Source organism: Centropristis striata, chromosome 23 (genome assembly GCF_030273125.1).
Source record: "Centropristis striata isolate RG_2023a ecotype Rhode Island chromosome 23, C.striata_1.0, whole genome shotgun sequence".
In the NCBI taxonomy this organism is placed as follows: Eukaryota; Metazoa; Chordata; class Actinopteri; order Perciformes; family Serranidae; genus Centropristis; species Centropristis striata.
In genome coordinates this window covers 9480571-9497427 of record NC_081539.1, presented here as the reverse complement: position 1 = coordinate 9497427, position 16857 = coordinate 9480571, and the positions used below count along the sequence as shown (strand labels likewise).

General features: G+C 41.0%; 1 protein-coding gene across 4 annotated transcripts in view; it reads left to right on the top strand.

Moving 5' to 3' along the window:
* The window catches only part of dpp6a (dipeptidyl-peptidase 6a), a 310062-nt gene that overhangs the window by 78035 nt on the left and 215170 nt on the right, over positions 1-16857 (top strand). The window contains exon 1 of one of the 4 annotated variants that reach the window (XM_059327307.1): positions 3077-3223. The exons of the other annotated variants lie outside the window; for them this stretch is intronic. Within the exon in view, the coding sequence (XP_059183290.1) occupies positions 3173-3223 (51 nt within the window). The 5' untranslated portion in view covers positions 3077-3172. Of the gene's footprint in view, positions 1-3076; positions 3224-16857 lie in introns of those variants that run through there. 4 annotated transcript variants of the gene reach the window in all.

Here is a 16857-nt window from a genome sequence, read left to right as displayed (position 1 = left end):
TCATTCAGCTGCAGCTGTTAACATCATGCATGTGGATTACTGTTACTTGTGTATTTCTGCATTGTTGACTCTGCAGGAATGGAAAGAAGTGTTCAGGAATTGGATTCAATCAGGGAACTTGTAATTGTTCTTTCATGTTTGAGCAGAAACAGCTGACCAGTCATGTGAGTTAAATGTTCGCTACGTCAGAACTTATTTGGAAAAAGTGTTTCCATCTCTTGTTTAGCGCTTTAAATATCTTTTGAAAAAGACGCGAACCACCTTAAGCGAGCGTTAAAACTTTCACGCACATTTTCGTACATTTCATTGTATTTTTGGTGTTTCCGTCAAGTTTTTCTCATGCAAAATGCACAGAGAAGTTGGTCAATGGAAACATGACTATTGACATTTGGTTCCACATGGGACACGATCAGCAGTCTCCTGTGTTTTCACAACCTCCATCTGCAGAACTTAAGAAACACTTTTGTGATACATCAAGAACAATATATACAAATCCAGGAGAAAATACATTCCCCTCAAAACTGCACATGTAGTTTAGTTGCATGGGAATGTAACTTGTAGAAGACCGTGCTGTTCTAGGTGTTGTGACATGATTGGTATCGTGTGACATTTTGTCCAAAGGCAGAAATGTTAACACCTGTTTGGAATGGCCCTACTCCAAGGTGGGGCATAAAACATGTCATTACAGCCTCCTCGGGCTTGATCGCTCTGCCTCTTCAATCTCTTTCCAAGACTCCAGTTTCTTTTGCATGAATCATCCAAACAAAGATAACAGCTTACAGTCCATTTGGACAGCCGTTAAAAGCATCCATGCACTCTGCAGTTTTACACACGAGACAGAAGTCGTTGTATAAAGAATGGAACCGGGCCCTGCCTAATTATACGTGTCCACACTCTCCTACCAAATGTTGCTTAAAGTCACTGTGATAGTCAGATTGTTGTCAAATAACGTCTGAAACAGCCTGTCCTGATTTTAGGATTCAGAGAAGAAAAGAGTTTTAAGAAAAAGCTGCATTGGCACTGATTGGGTGACGCCAACGCTGTGATGGATTCAAAGTGAACACAGTGTCGTTGTTAGTGTTTTATAAAACTCTTTTTCCCAGACCTTGGCAGACCGTCAACCTTTTTAGTGCCACAGGTATACTCTGTCTTCTATTGCCTTTACAAAAAAAAAAACTGACTTCACTGATGTAATGTACAGAAAAACACATTTCTATGCTGTTAGGGTGCAGTAAGCACTTCATTTTAGGTATAACGAGGCTTTCATTTTGTTCCGAATAACATTTTTTATTTGAGAATATATCTTAAACGAGCTTAGCTCCTGAATTTTTCTCTCCAATCCAAACCATGGTTACCTGAGAGAAGAAAAGAAAAGTCACACACCTCCACACGCATTTCTGTCAGCCTCACAATGGTGTTGATCAGCAAGAGCCGCTTTGTAGTCCCCGCTCTTTCCTCGACTAAATAAAGCCCCTAAAAGTTTGCAGAGTTGGACCGGTGTTGACCGAGCAAATTAAACTTCATGGAAAACCTCCAGAACTTTCCTATCACAAAAGTTTGCCCTGCCCTTAAGTTTAACAAGTTTTTTTCGATCCCGACCTAGAGCCACTCTTGTAGTTTTTTTTCATTGCTTTTTCATTTACTAGCTGCTGGCCCGGCGAGTGTTGGGCTACCGCACAACCGGTCGTTCCATTTTGGCGCTGTACCTATAAACGCTACATAAATTCAGATTGGTCCTGCGCCGTGCCCTCGGACCAATCTTCCTGAGAGGTGGGGGGTAATTTACGAGGTGCGATTCGTGGCATGAATACATCAGCAGCCGTTTATTACAGCCCATCACAAGGACTGATTAAATTGATCTGCAGATTGGTTGACAGCAGCACACACCCCATCCAGCTGGAGACCTGCAAACACAAGTTTACACCTCCAATATCCAACAACTTGAGCCATGCAAACATCGTTTATAACAACTCGGTTGCTTCTGTTCATTGCATTCTGTTGCATTTCTGCTATTTTTTTCAGCACAGACTATTTTGTTTCCCGTCTGTTCTCCTTCCCTGCCTCCCTCCCTCTGTCTGTCTCTTTGCCCACCTGCCAACTCCAAGCAGACACACACACACACACACACATCCTTGTACTTCTATCTTTGTGAGGGCCCTCATTGGAATAGTGAATTCCCTAGCCCCCTTTCCCTAACCCTTAACCTAACCTTCACCATCACAACTAAATGCCTAACCCTAACCATAACATAAACCTAATTGTAACATTAACCCTAAAACAAAGTCTGAACCCTCAAACAAGCCTTTAAAGAAATGAGGACCGGCTGAAATGTCCTCACTTCGCAAAAATGTCCTCACTCTTTTGGTTAAAAACGTGTTCCGGTCCTCACTATGTAGGAAGAACAAGAACACGCACGCACACACACACACACACACACACACACACACCTTTGCCTCACTAATGCTGTGATGGAGATGTAAAGAACGCTGTTTGGCTGTGTTTGCTGGCAGATGCCTCTCCCATGGCCAGCCCAACAGATTACGTTTATTCGTCCAATTTAGTTCAGGTGCTGAACCCCGCCAAAAAAACTCCCAGCCTCTTGTGGTGAAGAGCTTAGCGGGGAGGGAGAAAGGTAGGGATAAGACTGAGAAAGAATGAGGGGAGGGAGAGAGAGCAGCCAAACACACAGACGGTCTGCAGCTTCTACAAGTGAGGGTTGGAGAAGACGACTTGTCTTGGAGAGACAAAGACTGATAAACCCCAGAGTCAATAAGCAAGATCGAGAGGCTGCGAAAAGTCAAAGAGGGATAGGCAGAGCGCCGTGGAGGAAAGAGGGGAGCAGAGGAGGGGGGGGGGAGGCAGCCGGTGAAGGCGAGTGAAGCTGGGGAGCGCACATTTTCGCACAAGAACCCATCCCTGCGAATGGATCACCGCGCATTAGAGCGAATCCTTGTCGCTATGTGATTGATTGGCTAACGTGGAAGTGTGCTTGGAGTGTGCGAGTCAGCTGACTGGGGGTCTTGAGCTCGGAGAAGAGGGCTCCACTAATCCTCCCACTTTAGTGGAAGCCTCCCACTCATTCGGCACTTGTCCAGAGGACTTTTATGTACTGAGGAGGAAAAAAAAGGGAGAGAAGAAGAGTGTTGGAGGAGCTTTTGTTGCCACTTCAGCCATGTCAATGCTAATTGCAACCCAGCAGATCGATACCACCACCTCCAAAATGGTAAGCTGCACTCATACTGATATGTGCATACTGTTGAGCTGGATCTTTGGCCGTGACTGCAGCTCATGTCTCTTCTTTATTAGGCCTATGTGGTTTGCATGGAAATAATTTGACTCTTAAGACTTGTTTTCTCATATTTTATCTGGATTGTTGCCAAGTTTGTGGATCTTACATGAAAACACTCATTCTGGTTAAGATATTCATAACAATCTGCGGTTTAAATGCACATCCTGACAGTCCTGTCACTGGACTCTTGGTGTCCGGGCGCCAGTGACAGGAGGGCTGCTTTTTTTTTGGTTTTTGATGGACCAGCTCTGTCCCCGGGGCTCTCCTTCATAACTCACTCACCATCTCTCAAGGCTACTGGGCGAAGGTGGACCTTAAATCAGACTCCCCACTTGTCTCGTTAACTCAGCCTCCCTCCACTCATCTTTTTATCTACTTTATTTGCTCATTCGCCCCCTTCATTTGAACCCTCCCGAGCCTATTAAAGTTGTGTGACATCGCTGGGTCAGATAGAACGTGACTCGGGCCAGAAGTGACTCTGTTAGTGCTTGTGTATGCTTGTTTGGGGGTGACATATATATACGCTGCTGCAACACACTTGTCAAGTGGCCGCAGTGGCTCATCTTGGGAAATACACAAGTTTCTGATTACTTTGAGGATAAATAAGAAGTTTTTTTGCACTAAAATTCTCAAGATTCAGGCTTGTGTGGTGGTTCACTAGACTGTGTAATAGAAATTCAACAATTTAAACTCTGTAACAAGTAAAAGGCTGCTGGCAGTGTATATGAAAATGTGTCTCCAGTGCAGTTATGGCAGTAATGCAGTGTAAGAGCAAGTGTGGATAACATATACGATTAGAGTGAAGTAGCTACAGTTACGTGCAGCACTCAACATATATCTGTATTATGTGTAGACACCATTAAAGTCACCTCACAGTGGTGTTTCTTGAACTGTAGTCAAATGCTCAGATCATGTTATATGATGCCTGGTGCAAACTAGAGGTTTTCAGAACTTAACTGATCTTAAAAACGTTAGAGTGCACAGACATTAGGACAGATTTAACCAATTTTTTCAGTTACTTCCATCGGGCTGCCATTCAGCCAAGAAAAGCACTTATAAAAAATCCTTCATTCCCACTATCATAACTATCTTAAATAGAAGATGATCCACACATAAACACTTTGCAGCTTTGCACATATAGTATCTTTTTTTCCCTATCCTGCATGAATGAACTTCATTAGATATTTTATGCTGGTTTTTAGGAAAACGTGTTATATGTCTTTTGTCTTTTGTCTTATGTCTTTTTGTCTATTGTCTGAGTTTGCTTTTTGCACTGTATGTTGTTGTATGTGAGCCACATCTTAGACGATTTTCTGTCATGACAGACAACAAAGTTTTCTGATTCTGATCATAAGAACACACACCAGAAGATTCAGTGGAGTTAAATGACCACACTTCTCCACAAGATGTGAGAGCAGCTATTCCAGGAACTGGCTTCAGGAAAAATAAACATTGTGGTGGACTGTCAGCTGTTAACATTTGTGTGCACCATAATTTGCACCAAAAAAGAGTGAAAAACTGTGAATGAAGTCATGGCTTTCAGGTCAGCCTGCTCTTATTGGCTGGTGTTGCGGGTTTTTTGTTTATTATTCCATTGCTGTTTCTTTCAAACAGGATTTCAAGTCTACACGACTTGAATTTGAAATTTGGGAGATTGGTCAGTAACAAAAGTCGGTAACAAAAAACAGCCCTGCGGTTGTTATGAGGGGCGACTGGGACCCAAAGTCACCAAATTGATCCTCTAGTCTGAGGCTGGCATTAAAAGGGAGGTGTGGTTTTTAATCAGCAAGAACGTGTCAGGAGCTGTTAGAGTTTAAAAAAAGACAAAGTTGCACATGTTGCATGCTCACATACATTTTTAGTGCGTCTGTCACTGAAGAAAATCTAAAACAATGTGCATTTATGCTGAAACTGAACAAGCTTTGGGAAATCTACAACTAATCACATCATAAGGAATTGATAAGAAAATCTTAAAGCTAGTATTATTCTATTTTAAAATGATAAATCATGATAATGTCCTTTAAAACACAGAAGACGGCCTTGTTTTCTGCCACTGAGAAACATTGATCATCTCCTCACTGCTGAAACCATTAAAGTTGTTTTTGAAAAAGTGCCTGCATGCTGGGATCAATAGATTTCCCATCATATTTGTATTTCAAAGAAATCCAGCATGAGCTACTTCATCGCTGGTGTATCTCTTCTGTTATGCAATGGCTGATTCAAATAAACAGCAGGCAACAGAGAGCAAGGCCATATTTGCTGCAGAGTTCCTTCAAGGCAACATTTACTAAGTTGCTTCTGCTTTAATTCGGACGGTCACCGTTTACACACGCACATAGTCGTCAAATCATGGAAATATTATGGATTTTCTGCATCTCTGACACTGTTGGCTGCTGGTGCATTATTCTGTTCTTGCAAATGTGGTCAATCAAGATGCACGACTTTAACGTGAGACATCTGCATTTAAAAAAGTTTTAGTTAAACACTAGAGGTGGGGGAAAACATTGATACAGCATAGTATCGTGATATTTTGCATGGCAATATTATATCGATTCATGGCCAGCTGGTATTGATATTTAGCGTTCCGATGGCCCACCGTTTTCTCTGTTCCAGAGGCCGTAGCAGGCTCACTTTCAGAAATATACTGGAAATACTGGAACTCATATGAAACTAGAAGATCTAAGGAATCTATAGGCACCAAGTATGTCAGGATATCGTGTCAGGAAGTTGTTGAAATAACTCAAAGTTAGGCTATTTTTTGATGTTTCATGGTGATTTTCAAAGTGCTCATGTGACCTCTGATGTCATGCTATGTCAGGCTCTCTGGATTCCCACAAGTCTCCTCTTTACATATATGGCTGCCTCCCAATTTAGAACTTAGAATTTTCTCTTATGTGACGTTAGTGAAATCTCAATATATGGTAGAGGTGTGATACGATTTTATGCCAGTTCCTGAGTCATGATACGATATTTTTGCGATTTTAAGCATTTTGCGATGTGGTGAGTATTGGGATACGATGTATTGCAATTTTACTATTTAGCTGCATTTTGTGTCCACAAAATAAATTAAATCAAGAAGTGTTTTGTCAAATAAGAGAAAATTCTCAGTCTGGTGTAGTTACACTCATTGTAGTTACACTCATTGTAACTACACCGATCCAGTGAAATAATAGCCACGAGTCATACAGATGTCCTTGAAGGTTTATTTGTTCTCTCTCTCTGTGGCACACATAAAACTCCCAGTCACATAAACATGAAACATACAAAAGAGAACTACTAGAGGTGTGACTCAGCAGAGGTAGCACGGTACAATGTTTTCCCGGTACTCAAGTCACGATATGATATTATTGCGATTTTAAGCATTGTGCCATATGGTGAGTATTATAATACAATATATTGCAATTTTACTGTTTAGCTGCATTTTGTGTCCACAAAATAAATTCAGTCAAGAATTGTTTTGTCAAATAAGAGAAAAGTCTCAGTCTATTCATCTCACTTCAGTCTTTTTATTTCTCCACAATGAGAGTCAAACCCACAGACTGACCAACAAAGTATTCAGTCAAACTGAACTGAACTGATATCAAACATGTATGGACGACAACAACTGCAGCATTTTATCAAACTTTCCTCAACTTTAAGCTTCACTGCTCTGAATTTGTTTTAAATGAAACATAAAAAAGCCTAACTTTGCAGCATTATTTCGACAACCTCCTGAAGCACAAACAGATGGCCCACCAGCTGTTGGAACACAGAATATCGGTACTTAGCGGCCATGAATTGATATAATATTGTCACGCAAAATATCGCGATGCTATGCTGTATCGATTTTTCCCCCCACCTCTAATATATTGTATCACAATACTCACCACATCGCAAAATGCTTAAAATCGCAATAATATCCTATCGTGCCTCACGTATCAGGATAAAATCATATCGTGGGGCCTCTGCTGATTTCCACCTCTATTAAACACTTTTTTGTTTCAGTGGCTTTTCTGTGGATGCCTGCAGCAGATTGTCATGAGTGTGTGAGTTGTCCTTTTAATGCTAATATCAGATATTGGCACCGGATAGTTTAGAAAAGGGCAGTGTAATATTTTACAGTTGGTGGAACATACTGAGTCAAAAATAAGCTGAGCACTTGCTTTTTTTTATTTTTTGCTTCATTGACACTCTTTGTGTCAGGGACAGAGTTTCTGAAAATGTTCAATCTTTGCCTTCAAGCTTCAAGCAGCGTCTCATCTCGACAGGTCTCACCCCCCCGTCCTCTCTCTGTGTCCCCTTTCAGGTCTCAGAACACACTGTTTCATCAACTAGGCAGCACCAGTGCTTTTCAAAAGTGATGTACTGGGTCCAGTGCTCCCCTCCCTCGCGTCCCGCAGCCCGGGGTCAGCCTTTTGATACCCGCACATCAGATGATTTGCAACCCCAGTAGCTGCAGCCAGGCCTGTCCGAGGCTTTTTGATGTCCTAGATTTAATACAAAGATCCCCCACTTTCCCCTCATACCTCCCCGGGCAGACAGCACACATCACTACTCTATGTTAAGATGTCTCATTTCCCAGCTAATGTGTCTAATTCCAATCACTCTGTTGCATTAAAATGGTTTCCAGCTCATGAACTATTATCCCTGATGGAAATCCTCACTTTAAACACTGGAGATGCTTTACGTGCTCAGTAAGAAACGGTGTGTAGGAGTGTTGGAATGTATTTCAATGGCATTTTGATGCAGAAAAACACTTGGTTTAGCTTAAAAATTCCACTCATGTTCCACCTAGCGTGTAGAAATATTTTTGTGCTATGTGGCAGATTAGTTCTGTAAAAAATGGGGGATATATTACAGGGGGGAAAAAAAGGGCGAGATTCAGTATTGATTCTTTCTGAAATGACAGATGATTGACTGCAACACACAGCAAAGGCTGAAATATGAATAAGTGATTTTCTCTGTGGACATTTGTCTCCTCTGTGGCATTTAAGTCCTACTTCTCTTCAAATAAATCAATAATTACTTTAAATCCACTGTTTTTTTTTTTGTCATTCACGCAACCTTTTCACTTTCTGAGCCAGAAAACCAAAAAAAAAATAAAAATAGCTGAGTGGAGAAATGACTAATGTGGAATTGAATGTATGGATTTTTTTGTGCTAATTGAAGTCCTGGCTAACGCGTTCTGGCCGGTTCACTTGGCCTCGAGTCAAAACTGTGACTGGAATCCTCGAGTAAAACAAATTAAAAAGCCATCAGATAACGACAGCAGGTTGTTGTAGTAATAACAAAGCTTTTTCACAATCATAAATTCAAGGTGTGTGTGTGTGTACACTGTGCCTGTGTGGCAAGTTTAAATGCCAGCAGTCCAGGTGCAGCAAATGCATGTGAACTTTCCATCCTTCCCGCCCCCTCTCTCCCTTCTTACACTTTGCTTTTCGTCTTTGCACTCTTGGTTCATTTCCTGTCCCCTCTGCTCTGCTCTTCCCTCCATTTTTTTCCCACTCTGGCCTTGCCTTCTGTCAACCTTATAACCTCACAGTTATAATTTGAGGACATCTGGAGGTACAAATAAACAGAGGGGGCTGGGGGTGTGTGTCATGTTGCTGTGTGTGTGAGTGTGTGTGTGTGTGTGTGTGTGTGTGTGTGTGTGTGTGTGTGTGTGTGTGTGTTTGTGTGTGCGTGTTGTGCTCACAGCAAAACAACAAGAAAAAACGTAGAGTAATAAGTGAATGGAGCTGCAGCAGTTTTTCACCTGATAGCTCTTCATATGAAGTGACTGGTCCAGTATTTAAACCTGTTCATAAGATACATTATAGGTTGATTATGGTGATCAGCTGTGAGTATATTAACTCGATCAAACATGTGGGAAATGTGCGTGGCAACAACCAATCAGAGTCGACCTTTTCCTGCTCCATTTCTGTTTGTAAGTTGCCAGAGAAGTAAACAGAAAGACTGAACGTGGAGCTAAACAGATTTCTGCCATGACTTGGAACAATAAACCAGGGAGGAACAGGTGAATGTTGGGAAAGAGCAAAGAAAATTATAATCTATCCGCCGCTGTATCGAAAGAAAACTAACATTCACAGCACAGCAATTCACACACAGGTGGTGCATTCAAAGAGAAACAAGTTATTACTGAATGGAACTTAGTTAAATAAACAAGTTAACAAAACATTATATGCATGGGCTTTCTAACAACATATCTGTTTAATCATTTGAAGAAGTCACACCCAAGTGATTGTGTGGAAAGCAGGCACAGCCAATATCTAGTTTCAGTACAGATACTTTAAAACTGGCAGTTTAAAAATGATAAAAAAACAGATCGGACAATTTGAAAAAATATATTGTGATACATTTTTTTTGCCGTATCGCCCAGCCCTATGTTCAATCCACAGAACTTTGATGTGATGCAGATGTTTAGCAGGTACAATCCATGTTCACCATCTTAGCTTTGCCTGCTAACACAAGAGCGCAGGAAAGCAGAGTGTTCTGGAAAACCAAAAATGTTTAGAATTTCATGGCAGTCCATCCAGTCATTCTTGAGAATTTTTTCAGTCTGTGGACAGACAGACAGACAGACAGACAGACAGACAGACAGACAGACATTGCCAGCCCTAGAGCTACGCTGCAACTCCAAAATGTATTTCCCAAAACATCATAGTGCTTCAATGAGAAGATGAAACAAGCTGATAGAGAATATATATTATGCCATACGACGGAATACGATGGAGGAACGAAAGAGATTTTTTAGAATAATGGTGTGATTTATTCCTTCATTTCCTGGAAATATGCAGCAATGGGTTCAACAGCCAGGACATTTATCAACCTCGCACAGTAACTATCCCTTTCAACATAGGATTTCACATGCCTTATTTAGTCCCGACTGCTGGATTCTTTTGGGGTTATTGCTGAGCCGCCAGGATGACAAATCAACCCTCAGCAAACAGACTTTTCCTACTTGGACCACCATCTCCACCATACGTGAAATTATTCTGCCGGCCCCGTCTGGGAAATGGGATCCAAGTCAACAGACAAGCGTGAGATAACTGAAATGCATCTTTTTTTTTTCTTCCCTCCCTCGCCTTTGCATCCACAAATTACCTTTGTGACTTCTACACTTTATATGTGCTGGATGTTTGACCCACCGTTACGGCTCACGCCTGCTCACAACTCCAGGCTCTTTTCTATTTTTCCCCTTCAGCCCTCCTCCCTGCTCGCTCTGTCCCTCTAAATTTCCCGGGGACTTTATCTCGCCCATTTCAAATAGGATTGGGACTCAATTTGCCATGCTTCATGTCACTTTGCTGGCGAATTCCACTCTTGATATAGACACATCATAAAACTGCAGAATGAGCAAAATATGATTTGTCAAAACTTTTTCCCTCCCTCTCGCCATTTGTCATTTCTGAGATTTGTTTCTACTTCCGAGTGCTTTGATTCGCCGTGAGAGATTGGGCGCTGTGGCATTGGGCAGATGGAGGTGTCCATCAAAAAAAAAAAAAAGGTGTAGGTGGTTTCACAGCGGCAAGTGACAGCACCTATTAATTTGGCCATTTAATTTTAAGTCCAACAGCGTCAGGCTCCAGCACCTTCAATCTCCCCCTGTCATTCAAAACGAGCCTCCAGCCGGCGGCCACAAACTCACACAGTCACACTCACACCCGAGAAGCAAAAAAAAGGCTTTTAATCTGGAGCTGAAACTTAGCCCGAGACGCGAGAAGCCTTTAAATCTATAAGACTTACACCCTACCACATTTGAAATTGCTGCTGCGACATCTCGGCGATACTTAGGAACAGATGTAAGGGTGTGTAAAATGACTGCCGCTGCAAATTGGGTTCTCTTGTCATAAAGTAGAAGTCCAACAGACCCAAATATCCCAGGTAATGGCCAGATTGATCCTCCCTCTGTGAAGATCGGGATTGAAGGTGCAGGTTTATGACAGTGTTCTCAGTGAGAAATGGACCTCAGCAGAGAAATGTGACACCACAGTATAAATTCATGAGTTCTCGCGCTCTCCCGCTCCTTTTTTTTCTCTCTTACCTGAACCTTTGGTCCTGCTGCGAACGCCTGCTGCCATCACAGCTTCAATAGGAGGCTCCTTCCCTTTCTTCTCCAAGGTCAAACATGTCTTTTACCTCGCGTATAGCTGGCAGAAAACCCTCTCTGACTTCCGTCGCTGAAGTTTTCCAGGTGGATTAATTACCCGAGTAGCATATGTGTGCTTTTAATCAGACAGGCAACAGCCTATGACTTGGTTTTTAATTGTTTTTTAAAATTCAATGCTGTTTCCAAATGCAGATAGTTTTGGTTTAATCTCTCTGGGTTTTGAGGTTTAGATTTCACCTGAGCTACTTTCTACAGAAGGTAATAGTCTCCTAAGGGCGCTTTCACAACCCAAGTCTGGTTGGTTAGTCCGAATCAGAGTGAAATTGATACTTTTTTGGTTTGATTTGTATTTAGTCTGGTTTGCTTTCACAGTGCAAAAATGTAAGCAGAGGGCGTGTACGAAGGCAGAGGGCTGGAAAAATACTTTCACACTGTAAAAAAGTTTGTAGAAATTACAGTAAAATACTGTCAATTGCATCAGAAATATAGCGTAAAATTAAAAACTGTATATCACCTAAGACATTTAATTCTCGTAAATCAAGGAATAGTAAAAATATAAAAATAATTTATGTAAAATGACCATGATGACACAAAGATATACAACAACAACAAACAATAACAAACAATAACCCTAAAAATAACAGGGTTATTCAGTCTAAATTACAGTTTTTGCTGATATTTACATTTAAATTTACAGTGCCATTCAGTGTATTTTTTATAGTGAAATTCTCGCAACCACAGCCGCCGGTACTTTTCCGTAAATTAAACAGATTTCTTTTACAGTGCAGTTTTTTTCTTATCGATTGGAAAGTTGGTGGTGAAGAATGTAAAAACAGAAGTAAAGCAACATGGAGCTGAACTCACTCTGGGTACCTTTGATGAAAATGGCCTTCATCCTGCTCTGGTGTTCTGTAGGGATGTATTGTTGGTCAATTGAAGAAAGAGGAGTAGGAGAATGAAATTCTATGCATTGAATGGGAGATTCACAACATGGGGTCGCCTTAAGTACTCGTTTGAGACATGGCCAGTTATTCAAGGTTGTTCAACAGAGTCCAATCATGGTAAACATTGTCCACACAGACGTCATCACATGTCCAGTGGTCAGCATCTCAAATGTTCAGGAGAGGCACACAATCTATCCCTGAAAGGTCAGTCTTCTTAAGTGAAAACTTTACATGCTGAGCAGAATTTTACAGAAATGCCTACTAACATGTTCTTACCAAACAACTGCCCAGATGTCAATCAAACATCAGACTTCAGCAGAAGTCCAAGTCTGTTCTCTTCCAGTCATGTTGCATCTCTCGCTCTGTGTACAGCTCACAAAATGCCCGTGAATGTAGCCCACAGTCCGCTGTGTTTTGGTTCATTTCCTGTAATTGGGCTTGGACACTGACCCCCTCTTGAAGTGGTCTCAGGCCGGTTGGTTTAGGCCACACCAGGGTTCGATTGGAGCGTTCTCAAGCGACCACATAAGGATTTAACCGCACCAGAGTTTGATTAAAACAGATGAAACTTCGGTTGAGAAATTGTCCTGAGAAGACCTTTGAGATTGTGGCCACTTATTTGTATATAATAACCTGTTTAAAGATAAAAAAAAAAAACTACTTTTGAATACTGTGAGCACCACATATGCAATATAATGTACCTCCATTGTACTGAAGTGGAGGCAGAAATCTTTGATTCCTGCAAATCTTGACAAATAAAACCACATCTATCTGCATTGCAACAACCAAACCCTTAAAACGTAGCAAATTGCAGCAAATATCAGTGAACCGGACCCACATGTTTTGACATGTAGACCGCAGCCAAAGTATCCTTGGGCAAGATGCTGAACCTCAAACTACTCCCAATGCTGTGCAGCAACGTGTGAATTTGCATGCAAATGTTTAAACTTGCTTTTAATAAGCAGAGGGCATCTTGCCTCGGCCACCAGCGTATGATTGTCTGTGCAAGTAAATAAATCACGAAGACTAGAAAAGCACAATACAAATACAGTCCATTTACCATTTACATAATCCACTGACTATGAATAAACACCTCATATAACCCCACCACGATAAACCTGAGCTATCCCTTTAAGATATCAGGAATATTCCCACTTGACGGGGTAGTTTGCAGAAAGTGTGTGCAAGAAACTTCTTGGGTAAACATACAGCTTCACAGAGTTGGAACAAGCAATTACAGCGTGTATATGATAGTATCTGACAGCTGGGAATACTTAAAGATACATATGGATAATGAAGGAAGAAAATATGATATATTCTCTTTCAATTTTGGTGCACTGACCCTTTAAATCTTGATCTCATTAAATCTTGTGCATTTTTCTTGCACCATCAGACATCAAAGATATTGATCCTCTTGTTTAATTCATGTTACTTAAAGCTTGTCAAGATGATTGACTGCCTCCCTTTCGGCCATATTAATTGCTGCCTGGCAGGCCCACAGCTTTAAAAAAAAAAATCTGCTGGCAGCGACACAGCTTTTGGAAAGTACTGTGGACAGCGACCCGGCAACTCCCTCTGCCCTCTAACTGAGGCAGCTTCTTCTACACTACCTTCACTTTATGATGGAGGGAAAGGATTTAGAGACTACAGCCCTCCAAAGTAGTTGCTGTTCCAGGGGTGGGACTCTGAGGGTTGATAAGTACAGCTCTCGTACTGTGGCACAAAATGAGAAACTATCCATCATGCTGTAAATCACGGTGGTGGGTTGACAGATGGAGATGCGCTGGCAGATGTGAACTTGTGGGCGTGATGACAATTTTAGCATGAAATTTGCAACATTCATGTTTTCTTCAGCAGTGAGCTATTTATTCAGAGACTGAAAGATGCTGGATTTGTCCACTAGATGGCAGTGTTTGTCCATTTCTCCTCATTTAACAGTATTGATAGCTAAGTGTGTGTATATATATTATTACAGACAACTCATTAGTGCACAAAAGGGGTTTTAAGCAGAAAACTGAGACAATTCCTTGTCTCTGCCTTCCAGGAATCCTTCACAGTGGCTTCATGATTACATGACAACTCAATGACAACTGTGGGCCAAAGAAACTGCAGCTGCAGCTATTCTGAATCCTCTTTGTTCTGTTTTGTGATCAGGTTATCCTGGTTTTTTCTAGTCTTTTCTTTTCTTCGTCCTCTGGAAGTTTGCCGCTCAGCTCCTTCCCCACAAACAGAAGACTGTGGCAGGGATTAAAAGCACACAACTGTTCCCTCTGCTGCCCAGCTGCAGGGCTGATCTGCTGAGGCGTCAGGCAGACACAGCCCGCTGCTTTTAACTCTTCATAGGGAGGGAGGCCTTAGAAGTAATCATATTTAGTACTTCAAGGATCTCAATCGATACAATGGGGTAATCTAATAAACTGATGTGGAAGGAAAGCTAAGAGAGAGCACACTGCAGGTCTAGAAAGCGTGTTAGCATTACGTTTTTTTACATTATTAATAACCAGTTAGATGAATATCTTCCACATATTCAGTCCACCTTAAAATACTGCATCCGGATTTCCTGCAGTTTGATAAATCTTGCTCCCTAGCCTTTAATCACATCACTACAGTGCCTGGAAATTAAATTGCATTTGCCAGACTCTGAGATGGATTTGATGTGCAGAAACACATGGCAGCATTTTTTTTTTACCCGCTTTATGAAACCTTTCTTGGAAATCAATGGTAAAATATTTTGCAGATGCATGGCAGAGCTGGAGTCTGCACTATCTATCTGTATATGTGGGTTTGCAGCCGAGTAATCGAGTCACGCAGTGGTAGGGTGTGCTTTAATCTCTTTAGGAAGTCGGCTTAATTGAAAAGTAAATCTGAGCAGATGTGTGTTGTGCTGTAGGTAGGCTGAGGAGGCAGCCTATAGGAGGAGGCTGTTTGCATTTCATGAGTATTTAAGCTTTTCTCCCAAAGTGGTTGTGCCAGTTCCTGGGACTTTTCTGTTCTGTGGGCTGTGATGAGTGGATGAGCTGTGTTTCTAACTCTGCGAGGCTTAACTCCCAGCATGCTCGGCTTGTTAGGTACACAGAGGGAGGTGTGTGTGATGGAGGGCATGCACAATCACATCAGATTAAAGGTTCTGTTGAGATAAAATGACTCTTCTTGTAATGGGACTGCAAATAAAGCTGAATGATGTGGTATCAGGTCAGCCAGTAACACAGAGTGGCAGGTTTTTATTGTTTTCTTTCTTTTTTTTGTCTTTTGAGAGTATTATCATTTGTTTTGCCATCTGTATCTCACTGTTTTTTTTGCTCTGAAAACTTGCTTTTTATGTCTGGTAACTCTGATCTGACTAGTTTTTTTATTACGCACTATCACAGGAGAGGAGGAGATAGGGGATAAAATGATTTGCAAAGAAAAATGCCAAATAATCAGAAGTTAGAGTTTTTTCAAATATGAGGATTTGATGCTTTTCTTTGACATATTTGAGAATAAACTGTATATATTTGGATTTTTGACTCAGACAAAACAATATGAAGATTTAAATTATTTTCGGACATTTTTAAGCCACCAGATTAAGTCATAATCATATCACAATCATAAATTGCTACTGCATGCATTTGCCGTTGCCCTGCACTATACATATCAAGGTTAAATGCAACTTTATTCTGCTTTCAGTCTAATTTATGCAGCAAAACTTCACTTGCATCTTCAATTTAAAGCACAACAATGTATTTCAACCTATTAGAGCCTAACTGTATGTCTTATATATTGTCCTGAGTGTAAATTCACACCAGGTAGCTGCTGTATCAGTGGAATTAGTGGAGATAAATAACCAATTGCAAGGGAAAATGCCAAATAATCAGAAGTTAGAGCTTTTCAAATATGAGGATTTGATGCTTCCTGTTTTCATATTTGATGATAAACTGTATATCATAATGAAAACAATCATAAATTGCAGCTGTATCCATTTGCCCTGCACTATAGCTCCAGCTTTAAATGCAACTTTACTCTGCTTTAAGTCTAATTTATGCAGCAAAACTTAACTTACATCTTCATTTTAATGCACAACAATGTATTTCAACCTATTACAGCCTAACTGTATGTCTTACATATTCCCCTTATTGTAAATTCCCACCAGGTAGCTGCTGCATCAGTGGAATTAGTAGAGATAAATAACCTTCAAATAGGAAACAAATGAGTCTCACTTGTCACCTGTCACAGGAAACCTGGAAACAAAAAAAGCAGATTTAGGATTAAAACTGAAAAATCTCACTGAATGATGTCAGACACATTAATCTTTTTTATGGTCTATCAAAAGCCATTCTCCCAGAAATTACACTATGCATGTCAACTTTTTTCCTGCTTTTTTTCCTCCACATGGGGGCACTCTTGTTCTCCGCACGGCGCCTCTGTAGACCCGAATGGAGGCAAAGATAAGAAACTAATAGAGATACTTGAGGCCACTCTATCTGCAAAGTCATGATAAGTTTCGACCGCAAACCCTCTTGATATCTGATGTGTTAATGTGGCGTTGTGTCGTCCGC